Source organism: Narcine bancroftii, chromosome 6, assembly GCF_036971445.1.
Source record: "Narcine bancroftii isolate sNarBan1 chromosome 6, sNarBan1.hap1, whole genome shotgun sequence".
NCBI classification, from domain to species: domain Eukaryota; kingdom Metazoa; phylum Chordata; class Chondrichthyes; order Torpediniformes; family Narcinidae; genus Narcine; species Narcine bancroftii.
Genome location: NC_091474.1, coordinates 128,470,348 through 128,493,737, shown reverse-complemented (window position 1 = coordinate 128,493,737; position 23,390 = coordinate 128,470,348). Strand labels below are relative to the sequence as shown.

Genomic DNA, 23,390 nt, shown 5'->3' with positions numbered 1-23,390 from the left:
ACATAAGTCAAAACTTGCCCATGTACTTTTTTTGCCAACAGGTTAGTGTTTGCCACTTTTCCATCCTTCTGGTACAAGGTAGGTTAGGAATAAGTTTTACCAATAAAGTTGGCAGGGCCCTCATTGGGATGCCAAATACTTTTGTGCAAGTCTCATATGACGTCTGTGCTGTGATGTGTTCAGATAAATAATGAAGCCAACCTGTGATGTAGATTATTGTGGAACAACCTTAAATCGCCTGTTTTCTCCTTTTAATGTTGTTACCTGAGGAAGAACCACTGGTATCACAACTTCTCCACCATTTCTCTTCTCCACAAAATAATACCAGCAGCTTATTTTTCATTTTCCATCTTCGGATTTCTGAGAATAAATTCACAGCAGAATTAAAGAATGTTATTCAATTTACATTTATCTAATCCTTAAAAGAGTTTCCACACCACCTTTTTGCTCTTAGTCACGCAAGTGGTGCTAATTAAGATAGGAGATGAAGCTGTCAATTAATTGTGGCACAGAAACAGTGTGACATTCACTGGCCATTTCAGTCAGAAATTTGAATTTATTCTGACGTTCCTTTTTTTTAAGACAAATATACTAGGTTAGAGTTGCCTTATATCAGCACAATGTGGCCAATCTTGACTAAATTTGTGCAAAGAAAGAATAATTTATAATCAATCCAAATCCGATTTCCACAATCCTTCATAAAATGAATCCCCACAAGCTAACTCGCCCATGAATCCCAGGCTGCCAAAAAACCGTCCCATTTAACAATGGTATGATTTCCCATTAAATTAATTACCATATGTGAACCTCCAGCAAGTATTTGAGGTCAAGCATGTGAGTGAAGAGGTTTTAAAGTTATCCAAGTAATAACAGATTAATTTACCAATGAACAGAACTGAAATGAAACTAATAAGTAATTTTCCATAAATTTTGTTAAGCTGCTTTTAATTATATAAAATTCTCTATCAAGCTCAGAGGGTTTTTTTTTATCATCACGAAATCAAAAATTGATTTTATTTCCCCCTGAAGTGAAACACAATCCTTCCCAAGTTGTTCTGAGGAAATCAATGGCAATTCTGCCACACATTTCGAGACGAGCATCACCCTTGTACACTGATGCAACTTCTGCGCCAGAGCAAATGGATCAAACCAGCAAGTTCGAAGAAAAAGTGACACCTCCATCTATCCTCTCACCACTCCCTTTTCCTTGGTTTGATCACAGTGGGAGGTGTTTCCCTGTTTTATTTTGGGACCTGTGGGTCACTGGCAAGGCCAACTTTTACTGCTCATCCTTCACTGCATTGGGAGGTTGTGAGGAATCATCTTGATCGCCAACAATCCTCCTGCTGAAGGTGGTCTCACCATCGTTGGAGAGAGAGTTCCAGTGTCGAGATCTGGCAACAGCAAAGAACCAGCAATCTGTTTCCTCCTTGCTTGGGAAGCTGCCAGTGGAGGTGTTGCCATGCAACTGGTGCTCTTAACCTTCTTGGTGGCAGAAATGATGGATTTAGGAATTACTGCTGGAGTTACTTGGGTGAGTAACTGCAATGTATTTTACAGACGGTACATACTTTGTGCTGTTGGTGATGGGAATGGTTAGAGCAGGGGTAGCCAACCTTTTGATTTTTAATCTTTAATTTAGACCTACAGCACAGTAAAAGGCCATTTCAGGCCACGTGTACGTACCAGGAGTGTAGGTTAATTGGGCGCCACTGACACATAGGTCGAAATGGCCTGTTACTGTGCTGTAGGTCTAAATTAAAAATGAAAAATTTAAAGGTTGGCTACCCCTGGGTTAAAGTGATGGATGGAGTGCCAGTCAGCATGCTACTTTATGCTGGATAGTACTAAGTTTCTTGAGAACTGTTGGAACTTTACTTCAACTTGCAATGAGGAGTGTTCCAGTACATTACTAACATGTGTCTTACAGATACTCAAATGACCTTTGGAATATCAAGAGATGACTCACTCACTATACCATACCCACTCTCCAATGTGCTATTGCTGCCATTGTAATTATGTGGCCTGTGGTGACTCCATGATGTCGACCATGGGAAACTCAGTAATGCCAGTGAATGAAAGGTTAAGTTGTTGGAGAGTCATTGCCAGGCACTTCTTTGGCATTAGTGTCAACTATTGTCAACCCATGTCTGAATATTGTCTAGGTCCTGCTGGTTGTAGGCATGGGCTGCCCCATTTGCCAGCAATGATTTTGAACATTGTGCAATTCACAGTGCAATGGAAGGAAGGTCATTGACGATTGGGCCCAGGACACTGGCCTCAGGAACACCTGTAGTGATGCCTTGAGACAACTGGCCTTCAAAGCATTCAGTCATGAGTTAATGTCAAAAGCAGTCCTCCACCTCACCTTTGGACCAAGGTGGTTCGTGTTTCGACCAAGGTGGTGAAGTACAGGCAGGTGATCTGACTTGCTGGCGTAGCTGTGGGATGGCTCAGAAGGTACTTGATGGTGGTGTAGCAGTGGACCAGTACGTTGGCTCCTCTGGTTGCACAGGTAATATGTTGGTGATAGCTTGTCAGAGACTTCTCCAGGCTGGCCTGGTTGAAGTCCCCTACAATAAACAGGAAGGCATCAGGGTGTGTTGTTTTGTAGCTGATGATTACAGTGCTCAACCCCTCCAGGGCCAACCTGCTGTGAGCCTGGGGTGGAATGTACACAGTGACCACGATGATGGCGGAGAACTCCCTCGGTAAATAGAATGGACAACACGTGATTGCCAGATCTTCCAGGTCAGGGGAGCAGGACTGGGACAGAACCATCATGTTTGTGCACCATGATGAACTGATGATGAAGCAAATGCCACCGCCTCTGCCTTTACTTGATGCCGGTGTCCAGTCCATGTAGTGGAACATGAAGCCTTCAGGCTGTAGTGTGGTGTCTGGAATGCTGTCAACCAGCCCAGTCTCAGTAAAGCACATCACACAGCAATCCGTTACGTCCCTCTGCTGCTGTAGTCTGGCCCTGACCAACCAGTTTATTTTCTAAAGATTGTACATTGGCCAGGCAGATGACAAGGAGCAGAATCCTTGGGACCCTGTGTCTTGGTTTAACCTGTAACCCCCCCTTTCTGTGTCCATGTTGTTGGGTCTTCCTTAAAGAGCCCATGCACCAGATGCCAGAATCACCCATGGTCTGTCTGAGTTTGCCTTCCCCAACAATTGCTAAGTTTTCCAATGTACTTAATAAATGTTACTGACAAGTATGTCAGTTTCTGTGGCTATGGGTTTAAGTTGCAGCAGTTCTAAATGGAAATATCTGATGATTCCCGTCAGAGCTACTCGCAAAGAGACACCATTGTAAGGAGCCATTCTTTTTAACGTGAAACATAGCACGGACCCCTGAAGAACAACACTGGTCACTGGCATCAGACCGTACACGGACCCCTGCAGAACAGCACTGGTCACTGGCATCAGACCCTACACGGACCCCCGCAGAACACCACTGGTCACTGGCATCAGACCCTACATGGACCCCTGCAGAACACCACTGGTCACTGCCATCAGACCAGAAAAATCCCTTGTGATTCCCACGCTTCGCCTTCTGCCAGTCAGCCAATCTTCTCCCCAAGGATAGTGAGCAAAAGCCAGCAAAGGGAAAGCAAAATTTAAAAAGTGCAGGGAAGTGTGTAAACTTACAAGAATGTAACAGTTTCTGGAAAGAATTATAAAGCAAGGGAATACGCGAGTTCCCAACACATACAAAATATTAGCTCCATTGGGTAAAGGGATCAAGGGATACAGAGATCACATGATCAGCTATATGCCTATTGAATGATGGTGCAAGCTTGAAGAGCTGAATAGTCTCCTATTGCTGCTATTTTCTATGTTTCTTCAGAGAGCTGAGACGGGAATATTGAAGTTAAAAATAACATAATTGAGATGTCAAACCAAATTTAGATTTTCCCTTTTTTAATAATAAAATTATACATCAACACAATATAACCAGTTTGATTAAAATGTGGAATACCTTGGATGAAATGATATGATTTAAATGTAATGTATCCTTTTGCATTTTCTTTGGCTTGGCTTCACAGACGAAGATTTATGGAGGGGTAAAGTCCACGTCAGCTGTAGGCTCGTTTGTGGCTGACTAGTCCGATGCGGGACAGGCAGACATGGTTGCAGCGGTTGCAAGGGAAAATTGGTTGGTTGGGGTTGGGTGTTGGGTTTTTCCTCCTTTGTCTTTTGACAGTGAGGTGGGCTCTGCGGTCTTCTTCAAAGGAGGTTGCTGCCCACCGAACTGTGAGGTGCCAAGATGCACGGTTTGAGGCGATATCAGCCCACTGGCAGTGGTCAATGTGGCAGGCATTTTCATGTATATCTATATGTACTCTGTATTTTTGGACTTGAAATTTCAATGTTAATAAAAATATTGAAAAGATGTCAAACTAATATTTTATGTATTGGACACATGTAGCCTACAAAAAAGTGCAGGAAACCAAGGTTCTCCTGGAAGTACGAAACAATTTACATCAGTTAAAAAAGTAAAGGGGTTAAAACTGAGCAAAGCTTTGCACAGAGGGCTTGCATCCTGGGGTTCGATGCCTGTCCAAACTCTGTCGATTCTGGAGTTGGTCTCAGTATTTTTGAAGAGAGAAAGTGTAACACAGGGGAATCATGTTGATGCTGGGGTGCTATCTCTCAGTGCAGAAGTCAATTCAGTGCCTCCACAAAGATGGTATATTCTTCCCGAGTGTGAGGCTAAAACTGACATACAGAACTTGTTCTAATACGTTCATGAACATAGTGACACTTCAATTTGAAGGCAGGTGCTGGGGTTGAGTGCAATCCACAAAAGTGCTGGAGAAACTCGGGTCACACAGCGTCCATAGGAAGTAAAAGCATTTACTTCTTAAGGATGCCGTGTGACCCGCTGAGTTTCTCCAGCACATCTGTATATTTCATTATTCAGAGGAAATAGCTGCTGGGATTGATTACATACCAATGTTTTATGACATGACTATCCTCCATTCACGGCATTTCACGGGAAAGTTATCCTTCATTTATCAGGAGACATTACTGTAATGTCACTTATGAGTTCTGACATGGAATTCACTGAGGTTTTTGTTAGAATAAGTGTCATCTGCAAAGTTCTGCATCTCCCCCACCACGTCAATACTCACTTTGTTAAATACATATTGTTGGACGTGGCTGGTTTTGCCAAACTTTGCTTTCTTCTGATCCAGGAGGGTGATTGATCTGTCAGTGCTGCACACATTTCTGATTAGTTTCTCCAATCTGTTCTTGATTTTCTTTTGATCTTCCAAGGCACAGCCTACAATAATGGACTGGAATTTCTGATCGACTGGCCCCTCGAGAGCCTCTGAGGAGCAAGCATTGTAGAGAGCAATCAAGCTGTTCTTGGCGCTACCCAAGTTCTCCAGGAGCTTACCGACCACTTCTTCGATCAGCGCCATGGCTTTGCTGAGAAACTCCTCCTGCTGAACGCTGCGGATGGTCTCCACAGAAACTGCCACAGTCAGGGTTCGTCCAATGAGCCTGTTGGCAGTCAAGTTGAGTTCCTCTCTCTCCCCTGTGTAGAGATTTGTGAAGACTGATTACTGGGTCCAAGGAAGCACATTCAAATCACAATACATCTGAGTTGGGCCTCTGCAATTGGCTCCCCATTCTTAAACCAACTTGTTTGACAATGTTTCTGTCATCTTCCTAACGGAAACAGCGAAGATGCATCAACCATGAAGACACACCAACACCTCTATTTGCACAGGAGTTTGAGACAGGGCACGTTGTAGAATACTCGACTGAACTTCTCCAGGTGTACTGTGGGAAGTATACTGACTGGTGGCATCAGGGCCTGCTTTATAACTCGGGTGCCAAAACGCAGAAGGTTGTAGAACATGGCAAACCTAGCCAAGTCTGCCAAAGGCACTGACCTCTTAGCAAGAAGGCAGCCAACATCATAATGGGCCCACATCATTCTGGTCACAACTTCTTTCGCTGCGACCTTCAGACAGGAAGAACAGAAGCCTGAAGTCCAGCACCTTCACCTTGTTCAAAAGTTATCAGACTCTTGAATCTCCCTGTCTTACCTGAACTATAACACTACTCCAAGACCACAAGATGTGTCTGTTATTTGAAGCAACACGCTTTTCCTCTGTGGCAACTGTGAATTTATTTCTCCTTTTATATTTATCTTGTAATCTCATGACCCAAGAATTTTATTGCATGTACATTGCACTATTACAAATGACAATAAACTCTTACCATCACTGTTTTTATCATCTCATTGGAATTAATGTTTGTCTCTGCTCTTATGAAGCAGCATCGTTCATTTCACAAAAATATAGGTGCAGAATATGCATTACACTTACAAAGGTGTTTCTCCAACGACAGAGTGAAACGCAAAACTCTGCAAATGCTGTGATTGTAGTTAAAAACACAAAAATGGAGGGGGTCCTCAGCTGGTCGTGCAGCATCCACAGCAGATGAAGATATATTTTTTAACAATTTTGTTTACAGAAGGAAAACCGTTCAAACTCTCTTCCCACCCTTGGTTTTGTATCCATACATTTCTATCACTGTACATTGCTACATACATTTCTCTTTACATCAATACCATCACTTCGCACCCCACCCCCCTGTAATTTGAGGGGTTTCCCCTCGCTCTCAGTACCTGATAACAGAAGGACTCCAAACCGTGGTGTTTCCCCCAAAGCACCCTTGCATTGGCAGTACCAAGCTTCAGTACGTCCCTCAACACGTAGACCTGCAGCCTGGAATGTGCCAGTCGGCAGCATTCCCTCACTGACATCTCCCTGTGCTCAAAGACCAACAGGTTTCAGCAGACCAAAGTGCATCTTTCACCGAGTTGATGGTCTTCCAGCACTTTGAGATGTCTCTGAGTGCATTCCCGTGACCAGTCCAGTTCTCTGTCACGCTGTGATCGGGGATGACAAGAACACTTGCAAATCTTCATTCTTTACAGTCATCTCAGGCACAGTGTGCATTATGGGTGATGTTCCAGTCGTACAGGAAAGATCTAACTGGGAGGCCCCCTCTCCTGCCAGCCTGGCCAAATCCTGCTGCTTGTTTGTGAGCCCTGGCAATGAGGCATTCCTCCAGGTGACTTCAACAGTCTGCTCTGGGAACCATCCCACCGTATCTATCGAGTCCTCGTAAGATATACTGTACAACCAATGATTCAGGCCTAAACCCTTTGTCAAGATATGAGCAAATAGCTGGCAAAAGGCGATAATTGGACATGGATTGGAGGACAGCAGAGGAAAGGTGAGAACTGATCGAGGAGGGGATGGCTCTGTGAATGCAGAGCTGGAGGAAAGAAAGCTGAGAGACTGAGAGAGAGCCAGAGGAAAGGAGACATAGGGATAGGGAAAGAGAAAGATGGTGGGGTGGGGGTTGTTCCTAATGGAAACCAGGGAAGTGATTTAATGCCATCTGATTGGGGTGTGCTCAGGCAGAAGATGTTTCTCCAACTTGTGGGTGGTCTCAGTCTGACAGTGCATGAGACCATGGACAGACATTGTCAGCCCATGGTCTCAGTCTGACAAATGCATGTCAGCAGGGGAATGTGCTAAGGGAGCATCAGATGCAATAGATGTCTCGCCCAGATTCATATGCAAAGTGTTGCTTCAACTTGGAAGGACTATTTCCAGATCCCAAATGATGGTGAGGGAGAACTTGGCTCAAGTGGATAGGTGCCAAGGGGGCGATTGGTGGGAAGAGAGGAGTGGATGAGGGAGTCATGGAGATTTTTCTACAACTACAAAAACTTTAATTGTAAACATTTGAGAATCATTAGCGGGAGTGTATCTGTTCTTGTAAATAATTCATCAGTGTATTTTTCCCATTTAGCCAGTGAACCCCACAATAAATCCACTGGCTCAAGTTTTTTTCAATCCCACAGTTTAGTTCCCTCCTGCTTTAGGCCCCAGAGATAATTTTGTGTTCAGCTCTTTGAGAGTCCCCACTGTCTGCTTACCTTACTCCTGTTGTCCCACTAATATCAGAGAACTGAGTCTGGGCTACTGTCCTCAGAAACTTTGGAGCCATTGTCGGAGAAAAGATGTCTGTGTGGAGTTTGCACGTTCTCATTGGGACCGTATGGGTTTCCCCAGATCCCAAATACTTGTAGTTGGGCAGGCTGCTATAAACTTGCTCCTGTTCACAGAGTGGCAGAGTCTTGGAGTTGGTAGGAATGTGGCAAGAATTAAATGGGATTTATGTAGTGTCTATGGGGCTCCAGTTCAATTTATAGCATGCCAATCAGAAGGGTCATGGATTAATCATTTACAATTACTCTCTACAATAGGAATGGACTCAAAGAAAGAGAGATCTCGATATTTGGAGATCCATAAAACATACATAGTCCCAAAGCTGAATTTCATCTTACACCTGAGAATGAAGCAGCTCATTAAATTTCTCAATGACTCATTACTTCATCTGACGGAGATTCCGCTCTTTCTGAATACTTCCTTCCAAGCATCTGTCTTCTTGCCTGCGTCTCGATTGTTGAATGAATGCTCTCCAATTAAAAGTGTACGGGCAAAACGGGTAATGAGGGTGGCATCCAACAGAGGTGTCGTGAGATTAGGGAATGAAGAGAGAAACTTTGTTTTTGGAAGGCAGAGCCCAGAACAAATCGGTGCAACCTTGAAATCAACCTGTTCAATGGAAGTGTGGAAGGTGCCTCTACGTCTCAGCTAGCCATGGAGAAGACCAAATGAAAATTTCCAAACCACGATTAGTAGATTTTTATTACTGTGAAGGATATGGAGGAAAGCTGCAATAAAGGGGTTAGATATGGATCAGCCTTGGTCTAATTCAACATCCTCAGGGACACAGTGGCCCACACCTATTCTTAAATAACTCACCAAGAGAGTGGTTGGAAATAAGGAAGCACATGTATTGGATGTGGTGTAATCTGGAGGTTCAGTGCAATTCACCCACTATGTTTATCCTGACACAAGGCTCCTCCACACAGTACTTCACCCCACTCTGTCATCCACTTGCCCCCAGACCATGAATACTTCCGTCTATTCCACAGGAATAGCGCATCCCATGTATAATTTACAATCGTAAGCAGAATGATTTTTTTCCTGTGAAATTGCTTTAAAATGAGCAGCAAGCTCTTCCTTCAAATAACACGACACACAATCCTGGAAGAGAAATCCTCCCCCTGGTGTCCGACTTCAGATTGAATTGTCAGCTTCGAACACATGCATCACTTATTCTACAAGCAGGAAATTATAGGAGTTACCTTTTGCTGGAAACAACCGACTTCAAGAAAGGCGGCAATGATTACATTGAGGAAATTAGTTTAATTTATTCCCTGAGATGGGGAGGTCCTGGAAGAGAGTGCTAATTATAACTGATGCACAGGAAAGAATGCAACATTGGGAAAGAGGGGTCATGGAGTTACACAGGCATCCATGCAAAGCTTCCTGTCTGAGCCAGCCCCATTCGCTCATATTTAGCCCACATCCAATATGTACTTGTCCAAATGTCTTAAAAATTACAATTGTAGCCATGTCCATCTCAGCTCACTCCATGTACCCACCACCCTTGACCCTGAAATCCTCATTAAATCTTTCTTAAACTTATGACCTCTAATTTTAGACTTCTGCACCCTGAAGGAAAGGCTGATTCGATCTACCCCACCTTGACACTCATGATTTTATACACTTATAAGAAGATCAGCCTCCTTCATTCCAAGGAAAACAATTCCTGTCTCTCCTTTTGTACTCAAGCCCCAGTTCCAGCAACATCCTTTTGAATCTTTTCTGCACCCTTTCCATCTTAATTACATCCTTCCTATAGTACGGAGACCAAAACAACCCATAATACACCCAGTGCAGTCTAACCTACACTTTGCATGACTGTAACATGGCATCTCAACTCTTGCACTTTTTGCTTCAGCCAATGTCAACAACCATACCCCTTCTTCACCACCTTATCTACCTGTATCACCACTAATCTTAGGCTTTATTAGGATTTTTTCAGTAGCTCCTATTGGGAGCAAGGAACAGGTTTAAAGTGGGTACAATACTAAAGCCCAAGGGTGCACGTACAAGGACTGGATGGTGGTAGTTCAGATTGAGAGGTGATGAGGAAGAGGCGCAGTCGAGAGTCCTTCTGCTACTGAGAACTGATGGACTGTGAATTCCCCCCAACCTGTGTGCGCACACAAGGACCACACCGAGTGCACATTTGTGCACGTGCACACAGTCCACACGCGTGCGCACAGTTCAGAGGGAACACTGGCTGAGACTGATGGGGAAGCTTATCAAGCAACTGAAGGAGGCCACCATCTCAAACAAACTGCAAGAACTAAATGGTGATGTGTCACTAATAATGTAAAAATATTTTGCACTGATTTCTTTTTTATCTACTTTATGTATATTTTTGGAGAAACAGAAGACTCTCTGACCATGAGTGCAGGATGGAGATGGATTTGGATCAACATCTCTGGGAAAGCGTTGAAGAACCCTGCCATGAGAGAACTCCTCTAAGTAGATGGATAAGGCTTTAAGCTTCGCTGCCATGGCTCACTAATCGAACACACAGTGGATGTTTCTGTCCTGACACAACCCGACAGACATGCCTGTGAAACCTGGAGTTCAGTAATGGGAGGATTGTGACCCAGGATCACGGAGACAGCACCAGCACTGTACATAGGACGATGGTCTGAGCCACGCTGAAGACGTGGCATTTGATTATTTAACCTGCTGTGGGTTGTGCATGTCATTGTTTTAAGCCCTCACAAAGGGGAGAGGGAGGGGCGGAATGAAAAGAGAACTGTTTTTGACTTTTGAGAGGATTAATTTTAGAAATTTTAGAAATCACAAGCAGTCGGGGAAAAAAAAACTGCTTTTCACCGAGTTGATGATCTTCCAGCGGCTCTCAGGACAAACACCGAGGCACACACTGAGAGCTGCTGGAAGTGCATCCATTTTGTGAAAGATTTGCCTGAAACTTGGTTATCTTCCAGTACAACAAGATCCCCAGCAAGCAATGCTGCCACCTGGCACAGTCCAGGCTGCTGGAGTTCCCGCAAACAGACTCACTGAAGTTTGATGCTCCCTATGAATAGGCTCCATGGGGAAGGATGACAATCTAGGGTTCTGCACCACTGGACACTGTGAACTGGTTCCTATGTAATCGATAGATGTATTGTTCAAAGAGGACATTGGTGATGCATGAGAGACTACAGTGATAAGGGATTCCATAGTTAGGGTCCGAGATATCTCAGATCAAGTTCAAAGCATTCTCAGGTGGGAGGGCGTGCAGTCAGATGTCGCAGTCCATGTTAGGATCAATGACATGGGTAGGAAGGGTGAAGAGGTCCTACAAGGTTCAGGTAAAAGGTAGAAAAGGGAATATATGTGAGGGTCATTCTCTGAAATGCATGTACTTTAATGCAAGAAGCATAGTGAACAAGGTAGATGAGCTTAGAGCATGGATTGGATTCATGATGTTGTAGCAATTAGTGAGACCTGGTTACAGGAGGGACAGGACTGGCAACTAAATATTCCAGAATACAAGTGCTTTAGATGTGATAGAACAGGGGGTAAAAAAGGAGGAGGAGTTGCTCTGCTTGTTAAGAAGGACATTATTGCCGTGAGGTGGCAGGATGGTTTGGAGGGATCGTCCAGTGAGGCTGTTTGGGTGGAATTGAGGGGTGGAGGAGGCATGAGGGCACTAATAGGAGTGTATTATAGACCACCAAATGGGCCAAGAAAATTGGAAGAACAAATTTGTAAGGAGATAGCATATATGTGTAATAAACATAAGGTAGTGATCATGGGAGATTTTAACTTCCCTCTCATTGATTGGGATACCCATACAGTAAGAGGGCTGGATGGGCTAGAGTTTGTCAAATGTGTACGATAGCTTTCTTAATCAATACGTAGAGGAACCGACTCGGGACAATGTAATACTGGATCTCCTGTTAGGGAAAAAGATAGCTCAGGTGTCTGAGGTTAATGTTGGAGAACAAATTGGGTCTCGTGATCACAACTCTATTAGTTTTAGGGAAGAGCAAAGAAGGGCCTAAAGTTGAGGTTCTGGATTGGAGAAAAGCAAATTTCAAAGGAATAAGAATGGATTTGGGGAGTATTGAGTGGGACATGATTTTTTCAGGAAAGGATGTAAATGAAAAATGGAGAATATTCAAAGAAGAAATTTTGAGAGTACAGAGTAGATATGTCCCAGTGAGGATCAAAGGAAAGGCTGGATGTCATAGGGAGCCTTGGTTTTCGAGGAATATCAGAAATTTGATTAGGAGAAAGAGGGAGGTGTACAAGAGGTATAAACAGCAGGGTGATGAGAAACTGAAAGAAGACTACAAGGAGTGTAGAAAAAAATCTTAAGAAAGAAATTAGAAAGGCCAAAAAGAGGCACGAAGAGGCTTTGGCAGGCAGAGTAAGAATAAATGCAAAGGGTTTCTATAGGTACATTAAAAGTAAAAGATTAGTGAGGGATAGAATTGGATCCCTTGTAGATAGGGAGGGTAGGCTATGTGAAAAGTCAGACAAGATGGGGGAAATTTTAAATGATTTATTTTCCTCGGTATTCACTCAGGAAAAAAATATTGTACCAGTTGAAGTACAGAAAAATAGTGGGGAGGTCATGAATCATATAAGGATAACCGAGGAGGTAGTGATGGCAGTGTTAAAAAAGATAAAGGTGGACAAATCTCCGGGTCCGGAAAAGTATTCCCAAGGACACTCAGGGAGACTAGTGTACAGAGATATTTAGGATGTCACTGGTCACGGGGGTAGTGCCAGAGGATTGGAGGGTGGCTCATGTTGTTCCGCTGTTTAAGGGTCCAAATGTAAGCCTGGAAATTATAGACCAGTAAGTCTGACGTCTGTGATGGGTAAGTTGATGGAAAGTTTTCTGAGGGATGGCATTTACAAATATTTGGAAGAACAGGGATTGAAAGGTAGTAGTCAGCATGGTTTTGTCAGGGGTAGATCATGCTTAACAAACCTTAGAGTTTTTCGAGGGGGTTACGAAAAAGATTGATGAAAGGAAGGCTGTGGATGTTGTCTATTTAGACTTTAGTAAAGCTTTGAAAAAGTTCCCCACAGGAGGTTAGGAAAAAAGGTGGAGGCGTTAGGTATAAATAAGGAAGTAGTGAAATGGATTCAGCAATGGTTGATGGGAGGAGTCAGAGAGTAGTGGTAGAAAATTGTTTGTCAAATTGGAGGCCGGTGACTAGTGGAGTTCCTCAGGGATCGGTCCTGGGTCCACTATTGTTTGCTATATATATTAACGATCTGGAAGAAGGGGTGGTGAATTGGATAAGTAAGTTTGCAGATGATACAAAGATTGGTGGTATTGTGGACAGTGAGGAAGATTACCGTAGCTTAAAAAGAGATATAGGAAAGCTAGAGGAGAGGGCTGAGTAATGGCTGATGGAATTTAATACGGATAAGTGTGGTGTTGCATTTTGGAAAGGCAAATCTAAATAGGTCATATACATTGAATGGTAGACAATTGAGGAGTGCAGAGCAACAAAGGGATTTAGGAGTTATGGTAAATAGTACCCTCAAAGTTGATACTCAGGTAGATAGAGTGGTGAAGAAGGCATTTGGAATGTTGGCCTTCATAAATCGGAGTATTGAATTCAAGAGTTGGGATATTATGATGAAATTGTACAAAGCATTGGTGAGGTCAAATTTGGAATACTGTGTGGAGTTTTGGTCACCAAATTATAGGAAGGATATAAACAAAATAGAGAGAGTGCAGAGAAGGTTCACAAGAATGTTGACAGGATGTCAGGGTTTGAGTTACAGAGAAAGGTTGAGCAGCCTGGGCCTTTTTTCTCTGGAGCATAGAAGATTGAGGGGGGATTTGATGGAGGTGTTCAAGATTTTAAAAGGGACAGAGAGAGTCAATGTGGATAGGCTTTTTCAATTAAGAGTGGGGGATATTCAAACCAGAGGCCATGGTTTGAGATTGAAGGGGGAAAATTATAAGGGGTACATGAGGGGAAATTTCTTCACGCAAAGGGTGGTTGGGATGTGGAATAAGCTTCCGGCGGAGGTGGTTTAAGGGTGGTTTAAGGAAAGACTGGATAATTACATGGAGGGGAGAGGATTGGAAGGGTATGGACCAGTGGGACTAGGAGGGTGGAGATTTGTTCTGGCATGGACTAGTAGGGTCAAACTGGCCTGTTCTGTGCTGTATATGGTTATATGGTTATAAGGAGAGCTCAGGGAGTTAGGCACGAGGTTGAATGACAGGATCTCCAAGCTAGTGAGTTCAGGATTGCTGCTGGGCCATATGCTAGTGAGGTTAGAAATGCAGCTTAACATGTGGCTAAAGACATGGTCCAGGAGGAAGGGCTTCTGGTTTCTGAATCATTGTCCCCTACTATCAGTTCCAATGGGACATTATCCATCTGAACTAGAAGGGGACAAATATCCTTGCAGGAAGGTTTGCTAGTGCTGCTCTGGTGGATTTAGATTTGCAGGGGGATGAGAGCCAGAGCAGACAGAATAGTGGAGGGAAAAGATTATATGAAAAATGCATACACAGTAAGAAGTCAAGGTTGTAAATAATGGAAATGTTCTCAGGTACATCTATTTCAATGCAATGATATTGTCGGAAAGGCAGACGAGCTGAGACCGGGGATTGGCATTATGGCCATTAGTGAAACTTGGTTGCGGGGGGCAGGACTGGCAGCTCAATGTTCCGGGCTTCCATTATTTTAGACATGATAGAATGGGTGAAATGAAAGGGGGAGGAGTGGCATTGCTTGTCTTGGAAAATATCACAGCTGTGCTCATGCTGGAGATACCAGAGGGCTCGCATACTGAGGTTATATGGGTGGAGCTGAGGAAGAAGGGAAGGTGAGAATCTCTGCTCTAGACCCAATTGTTACTGAAATATTTTGCTTGAGAAAAATTGTCATTGGCTCATTTCATTTGGAGTTATGAAACCGTGCACATAACGAGTCAATTCTTCTCTTTGGCTTGGCTTCGCGGACGAAGATTTATGGAGGAATAAATGTCCACGTCAGCTGCAGGCTCGTTTGTGGCTGACAAGTCCTATGCGGGACAGGCAGACACGGTTGCAGGGGAAAATTGGTTGGTTGGGGTTCGGTGTTGGGTTTTTCCTCCTTTGTCTTTTGTCAGTGAGGTGGGCTCTGCGGTCTTCTTCAAAGGAGGTTGCTGCCCGCCAAACTGTGAGACGCCAAGATGCACGGTTTGAGGCGATATCTGCCCACTGGCGGTGGTCAATGTGGCAGGCACCAAGAGATTTCTTTAGGCAGTCCTTGTACCTCTTCTTTGGTGCACCTCTGTCACGGTGGCCAGTGGAGAGCTCGCCATATAGCACGATCTTGGGAAGGCGATGGTCCTCCATTCTGGAGACGTGACCTACCCAGCGCAGTTGGATCTTCGGCAGAGTGGATTCGATGCTGTCGGCCTCTGCCATCTCGAATACTTCGATGTTAGGGGTGAAGTCGCTCCAATGAATGTTGAGGATGGAGCGGAGACAACGCTGGTGGAAGCGTTCTAGGAGCCATAGGTGATGTCGGTAGAGGATCCATGATTCAGAGCCGAACAGGAGCGTGGGTATGACAACGGCTCTGTACACGCTGATCTTTGTGTGTTTCTTCAGTTGGTTGTTTTTCCAGACTCTTTTGTGTAGTCTTCCAAAGGCGCTATTTGCCTTGGCGAGTCTGTTGTCTATCTCGTTGTCGATCCTTGCATCCGATGAAATGGTGCAGCCGAGATAGGTAAACTGGTTGACCATTTTGAGTTTTGTGTGCCCGATGGAGATGTGGGGGGGCTGGTAGTCATGGTGGGGAGCTGGCTGATGGAGGACTTCAGTTTTCTTCAGGCTGACTTCCAGGCCAAACATTTTGGCAGTTTCCGCAAAACAGGACGTCAAGCGCTGAAGAGCTGGCTCTGAATGGGCAACTAAAGCGGCATCGTCTGCAAAGAGTAGTTCACGAACAAGTTGCTCTTGTGACTTGGTGTGAGCTTGCAGGCGCCTCAGATTGAAGAGACTGCCATCCGTGAGGTACCGGATGTAAACAGCGTCTTCATTGTTGAGGTCTTTCATGGCTTGGGAGTCAATTAGGTACAATTAAAACAGCAGTTTTCAAACTTTTTATTTCCACTCACATACCACCTTAAGCAATCCCACAGAGCACCTATGGCATAAGGAATACTTAAAATGGTATGTGAGTGGAGAGAAAAAGGTTCAGAACCACTGGGTTAGGACTTTATTCCCAGGAGTGTAGAAGAATATGGAGAGATTTGATAGAGGTATTTAAAAGTATGAGGGGGATAGACAAAGTAAATATAGATGGGCTTTTTCCACTGAGGGTAGATGAGATACAATCCAGAGGACATGGGTTAAGGGTGAAAGGGAAAAAGATTAGGGAGAACATGAGGGATGGGAGTGTGGAATGAGCTGCCACCTGAAGTAGTGAATGCAGCTCACTTTAAACATTTAAGAAGAAATTGGACAGCCACATGGATCGAAGAGGTATGGAGGGCTATTGACTTGGTGCCAAGAATTGTCCCCAAGCCAAAGTTGCCAACTGGCACATTCATGAGTGCAGGAGCCGGTGCTGTGGGATTCACTGAAGCAAATGCAGAGGCTCTGGAGGTTGGTACCTCAGTCTAGGGTGCTGCGAGACTCGACACTGAGGGGACTAACTGGAGCCTCTCAAACATTTCACTGATGCAATGAGTCAGGAAGAAACATCAGTGATTTGGACACCTTTTGACGAAGTGAGTTACTTTCCTCGGAAATAAATGAAGAAAATAACAGGCCCTGATTGGACTTCCCGTGTAAATTATGAATTAAGAAAATTCTGGAAATTAAAAGAAGCACATGGTATCAGAGTTCAGTATCGACACTTCAGCCCATGATGGCTGCACCAAACATGATGCCCAAATTAAATTAAAATTCAGCTGCCTGGCCTGCGATCCAGCTCGATATCCAGCATGTTCTGTGTCAATCTAGAAGCCTCTTTAAAACTACTTTTGTATCTGCTTCCCACCACTCCCTTGGCATCTACCATCACTGCTCAAAACATTTCCCACGCCTATCTCCTTAAACTCCACCCCCCCTTTCCTTCAACAGTTCTCCTCTGATATTTGGCATTTTTACCCTAGGGAAAAGATTCTGACTGTCCATCCCATCAATGCCTCCCACCAACCTCACAGAGAAGGTAATACTGTCCTCAACCGCTTCCACAGCAGCACCTTGTACAGTGGGCTCCTCATCGAAAACTGACCTCAGCATAACCCAGCATGGGAACAGGGACACAAAGAAACGTCAAAATCATAACTCCACAGCACCAGTTTAACTTCTATCTTGTATCTGGGTTTTCTCCACTGTATTCCTGTATCCAGTTCTGTGCACCACACCACACGCTGAATATCAAGGCCTTGTTGAAGGTACAATGGAGTTATTTTTAAAAAGAATTGGGACATCAAGGTCAGTCCAGCATTTTGCTGTGCACTGTTAATTGCTCTTGAGAAGGTGATGGTGACCTGTCTTCACGAACTGCGGCAGATCTTTTGGTGAAGACTGTTGTGTTGCTGGGAAGGTAGTTCGTACATTAAACTCAGTGACTGGTGATACATTTCCAAATCAGTAAGGCACAGCTGCTTGACGCTGTGTGTGTGTGTGTGTGTGTGTGTGTGTGTGTGTGTGTGTGTGTGTGTGTGTGTGTGTGAGTGAGAGAACTTGGGAGGGGTGGTGTTCCCATGCACCTGCTGACCCTGTCCTTATTTGAAAGTGGAGGTCACTGTTGCAGCAGTCTAACAGTAGCCCAGATGAGTTTGAAGGCTCAACTCATTCTGAGAGCAGTGAATGTTTCAGAAGTCCTTTCATAGAGGTTTATTTTTCAAATTATGAAGGGTTCTTATACATAGCAGAGGAACTGTTTCCATCGGCAAGGAGGTCCGTGACTGGAAGATGCAGAATTAAGGCAAAAATTATGCACTGAGGTAAATTTCTCTGAACTGCTTCCAATGTCTTGCTGGACTGTGTGGGCTATCTAATGAGAAATGGGTGAGACTTTTATTCGTTTAATCAGAAAGTCTGCAAACTCTGTTATTGTAGTGCAATCTGGCCCAAAACATTGGTTACCATTTACTTCCTAAAGCTGATGCATGGCCTCCTGGGTTTCTCCAGCACTTTTGTGCATTGCACTAGACTGGAATCCACTGGAGTTTAGAAAAAAATAGGGAACATTCAATTGAAACAAAACAGGTGGATGTGGAAGGGATATTTCTTCTTCTGAAAGAATCGAGACTTAGAAAGTCCAAACCATTGTCCATTTGAGACAGAAACGAGACAATTCTTTTCTCTCTGATATTTGGCATTTTTACCCTAGGGAAAAGATTCTGACTGACCATCCCATCAATGGGACTCTGGCAGTAGAAGAGCAAACGGCCTTGGATAGTTGTAAGACAGAAGTAGAGAGATTCTTGATAAGTGGGTTGGGGCTGAAAGGTTACTATGAGTAGGCAGGAATGTCGAACTACAGATGTCGAGTCAATCATGATCTTAATCAATGGTGGAGCAGGTTTGGGGACAGAGTGGCGAGGCCTGTCCTTAATTTGTACATCGATATGAACACATTGGAACCGGAGGGTGGATGAAGTAGTTATTTAGAGAACAAAAAGTTGGTATGCACCGCCAGAGTTCTGGAATCGGATTCAATGCAGAAATAGAAGACTTGGCCCTCTCAACTTACGCCACCTTTCAATACAATCACAGATGATCTGCTGACAATAAACCACGTTTCCATACACCCTCAGTGTCTTTTGACCTCAAAAACTTTCACTGACCTGGCCTTCGCAGCCCTCCTCCTGGGCAGAGAATTCCCCAGATTCAGTACCAACCAAGTGAAGACATTGCTCCTCATCTCAGTCCTCTGATTGTGAAACTGACTCCTCATTCTGGACCGCTGTCCACCCACACTGTCCCAACCCCCAATATACAGTTAAAGGGGCAGAACAGGCCCCTTTAACCACAACCATAATGTTCCAGGACTCTATGAATTATTCTTATGTTTTAACAAGAAAATTGAGAAGACAAACTCATTTATGAAGAGGTAAGAGTACTTAAAAATCATATCTTAAGTAATTTCTAAAAAAAAATAGAAAGAGGTAAAAGAATAATTTAACTTTTCCATTTTTATAAAGTTTGTTTTTTCTGGATTCATGGTAACATGTTCAGGAAAATTGAAGTCAACCTTGTATAGGGGAAAAAATAGAGAATATGGCAGGGGAGCAGGTGCTGAAAACCCTGACTCCTTCTGGAAAGGTCAGTGCCACAGCTTTTGAGACTAATCACTGTGGATTCAGCTGCTCCAATGATGTGGTATTTCAGTCCAGCACCACAGAACTGCTGAAGCACAACCAATGGATAAGATGTGGAAATGTGTTGTTCTGTGCTTACTTGGGTGGATGTGAAAGATTCTCATTCACCTGATTTGAAGGAGAGCCAAATATTCTGGCCTCCTTTGGCCAAAACAATCTTTAACAACAGACAAGAAAAATTAAAGACGCTAAATTACCACTAATTCTATTGGAGAACTCTCATAATAATGAGTGAATAAAATAGTACAGTGGTGCAGATATAGTTTGTGATTTGGGTTCAAGAGCCGAATAACCACTGGAAATAAAAAGTTGTTGAACCTAGAAGTGCTGGACTTCAGCTGAATGTAGCAACAAGAGGTTCTAACTTAGATGATGGGATTGAGGAGGGGGGTTTCTTTATGAAGTTGGCTGCCCTCTTGAGGTAGTGCCTCACATAGATATAATTGTCCACCTTCTGCATTCCTGGACATTTGAATTACCAAACTAGGTCACTATGCAATCAGTCAGTACACTTCACACACTGCACCTGTGGAAGTTTTCAATGACATAGCAAATCTCGTTTGACATCTGAGAAAGTCGAGGCATTGGTGCGCCTTGTCATTAGTTGCATCGATGTACTTGGTCCAAGAGAGGTCCTCAGCTCTGTGGATTCTCAACAGCTTGAAGGTGCTCTCCACCACTGTCCCATCAATGCAGGCAGGTGTGTGGTTCTTGGCCTCCCTTACCTAAAATCCACAACAGGCTCCTTGGTTCTGGAGACGTTACGAGCAAGATTGTTGTTCTGTACCACCCAACCCCATTCTCGATCTCCAACCTTTAGTCTGACTCATCATTTCCCGTTGTTCGCCCCACAATGGTGGTGTCGTCAGTGAATGTGTAGATGGCGATGGAGTCAGTGACCCTGGCTATGCAGTCATGATTGTGTCAAGATTAGAGCAGGGGACTAAGCACCGCAGCCTTGAGGTGCCCTTGTTGATGGAGTGCAAGGAGATGCAATTTGTCTATGCACCATCTGTGCATTCTATTTAAATTATAATTCCTTTATTTTACCTTCACTTTTTGACACCTATCTAATAATGACAGTCGACAGAAAAACCCAGGAGTCCTTTCTTTACTTTTGACCCTCTGCACTGTTGCTTTTCCCATATTTGTTAGCCGGGTCCCTATTTACAAGGGCTGCATCACCATTTCATTGGGTGGGAACAAGATAAGGCTGTTCTGCCCCTCAAGTGTGTTCTGGCACTCATTTAGATCATGCCTCCAGTGTCCCAAAATGCAATTCAATTTTTTCCCCAGAGCATCTCAAACACCAGAATCTATTCATTTCCAGTTTTATATTAACAAAGAAAAGGACTCACCATCACTGATACTGTTCATGTCCTGGCTGTTCTGTACACTGTGGATCAGCTCCAGTAGAGTTTCTTTCTCTTGCTCCATTGAAGCTGCTGCCTCTCTCAAAGCCTCCACCCTGAAAATAAAATGTTTAATGCAACAGAGTGTGTGTCGCAAATGGGAGAGAGGAAATCAAGGGCTCAATTCATAAGCTGCCAAAAGGTAGTGTCACACCCTTTGCAACTTGTGACCCAGGTTGGGTGCTGTCTGTATGAGATTTGCATGCTCTCCCTGTTTCCCCTTGGTGTGTTTCACTTTCCTTCCACTTCTCAAGGGGATGCTAGTTAGTAAATTAAATGGTTCCTGTAAATTATCTCCAGAATAGGTAGGGGGGGGGTCAGAGGTTCAGGGAGTGTTGGGGATATGTTCCAGGAAATTAAGGATGGGCTGAACTGCTCCCTATATCACCAAAACATATGAGAAATAGGAAATGCAAAGCATGATCATACATTGAGTTATAGAGCATGGGAAATGGCCATTCTGTCCTATGCAACTGGACATGATCTTTGGAAGAAGCTCTCTTAACTTCAAAGAGTAGCTTTAAGTTCTTAGGAATAAATTTTCTAATAACCTGACTTTGGACAAGCACATATAACAGTCAAGAAAGCGCACCAATCCCTCTATTTTCTTTGACGACTTTGGAGGGGAAAGGAGTGTAGTGGAACCACTGTATAGCTGTTAGCATTGCCTGTATGAATGTATTGTATGGGTGGCCCACCCCCACAAAGACTGTCAGGCCCAAGCCCCTCCCTCAGCACCTGCCTTGGAAAGGGGCCAGCAACATGAGACTTGCTGCTGATTTATGGTGATTAAAGCCTATTAATCACTCCTTCCAGTCTAATGTGGTTCATAGAGAGTGCAACAAGGAGAAGGAGGGAAGAGAGTTCTCAGACTGCTCCAAGTGAAACGTGACGACTTCCCTCCGAACAGACGCTGCCTGACCTGCTGGGGGTTTCCAGCGGGAAGGCGTGGTTTGTTCTTGGCTCCTGCAGGGTAAAGTTGTCCATGCTTTCCTTTCGTTCGAGCGCAGTGAGCAAACGGGACCTGCGGGCTCAGGGGGCGGACTCTCCCCAAGAGGCGGTGCCACAGGGCGCTGGGGCAGCAGCTTCACGGGCAAAGGCGACGGAAAGCCTTTGCTCGAAAGAAAGAGCTTCCATTGCAGACAAGTGCAGGCGCCTGGGAACAAGCGTTGCAGAATGCCCCGGAAACTTCCTAGCGGACGGAATACAAGCCATGCGCCAGGATGCAAGTCGCTCGTGTTTTGCTTCCTATATATGGTGACTGATACCTCTGTTCCAGCTCGTCCAGCGTCTCCAATAAGCGCCCTGACCTGTCTGCCATGGACAAGGAGCGCAGGAACTTGTTGTCCGAGTCGCCGCTTTTCAACTGGCTGATTTTCGTTTGGGCCATGGCTCTTCACCCTGCCGTCTCCTCGCCTGCCGTCACCCTGCAGAGACACCAGCATTTCCAAACATGGCCAAACCCCCCGCCGCAGGGCCCGAGCCTTCATCTCCGGGGGGGGGGGGGGGGGGGGGGTGGAGACATGTCGCTCGGGCAGAGTTCCCAGCACCAGCTTCGGAGAACGGACCGAGCGGGGGTGGCCCGGGACCTCTCATGCACCTGGGCTGCCCCAGTTTTCCTTCAAGGTCTGAATCCCGCGGACAAGCCCAGCAAACGGGACCTGGGGAGCGTTCCAACATTCCGCCCTTTGGCCCCAACCAATTCCATGGCGAATTTGAATTTGCGTCCAATCCGGGGGTGGGGGGGATTGCATAATGATTTGATTTCTTCCCCACCTCCTCCAGAAAGTGGGGAGGGGGGGAGAAGAGAGATATTCGGGCTTACCTGGACGAAGCTTCACAATGAAGGGTGGTGCAGTCACACCCACAAGTAAATGACGAAACATTCAGGACAGGGGAGGAATCGTTCTTTCCGACCCAGGACCATTGTGGCAGCAGGTCACAGGGGAAAGTGGTGCTGACATCAAAGACTGAGCATCACAGTGGGCGCAAAGGCCTTGCTGGCTACTCCCACTTCAGCTGTATTTCCGAGTACAAGGGACTCAAGTCCCAAAGCCATAAACAGATTTCTAATAATTACTTTGTGTGTCGGGGGGTGGGGGGGGGGGGGGGGGGCGACTTCATCACATCCAAAGCAGTCGCTGTGCTTACTTGCTATGAACATTGGGGGGCGGTCTAAGATGGCGAATGATGTTACAAAACTATCATCAGGAAGAAAAGCAATGAATTTACCCAAGGGAAAGTCCCAATAAAGGGAATTGGCTGAGCTTCTCTGAACCCATCTAGATTTCACAAATTGGAATCAGCATCTTATTTACTTTTTACTTATTTTATCAGTTCAAATCCCAATTTAATTCGAGGTTAACATTGTTTATTGCAATCTGGTAGTCTTCAAACAAACCTGTTTCATTAAACAGGGGTGGAAAGGAGCCATCCTTTCCTTGTCTGGCCCCTTTCAGAGTCAATCCCAACCCCATGATTAGATCCAAAATAGCTCAGTTGTACCACCAAGATAGAGCAGAGAAATAGAGGTTCATGGTCAGGGACTGAGGCACCAAATTCAAACACTGGTCATTCTCGGTCTAGTCATGCACCTAGAATTAACCCTCAGACC

At 44.7% G+C, this 23,390-nt stretch overlaps 1 protein-coding gene across 2 annotated transcripts; it reads right to left on the bottom strand.

The window, feature by feature from the left end:
* Positions 1–243: 243 nt before the first annotated feature.
* On the bottom strand, positions 244–22,840 carry bag2 (BCL2 associated athanogene 2). Of its 2 annotated transcripts, XM_069886085.1 has the most exons (5): positions 22,602–22,840; positions 22,045–22,203; positions 20,723–20,832; positions 5,145–5,554; positions 244–360 (listed from the first exon to the last, which is right to left on the bottom strand). In XM_069886085.1, exons 2-5 carry the CDS (start codon positions 22,164–22,166, stop codon positions 340–342), a joined length of 663 nt encoding a protein of 220 aa, XP_069742186.1. In that variant the 5' UTR covers positions 22,167–22,203; positions 22,602–22,840; the 3' UTR covers positions 244–339. The 2 variants fall into 2 exon arrangements, with proteins under 2 accessions (XP_069742186.1, XP_069742187.1); XM_069886086.1 differs by lacking the exon at positions 22,602–22,840 and having other exon boundaries at positions 22,045–22,484.
* Between the last annotated feature and the right edge of the window lie 550 nt (positions 22,841–23,390).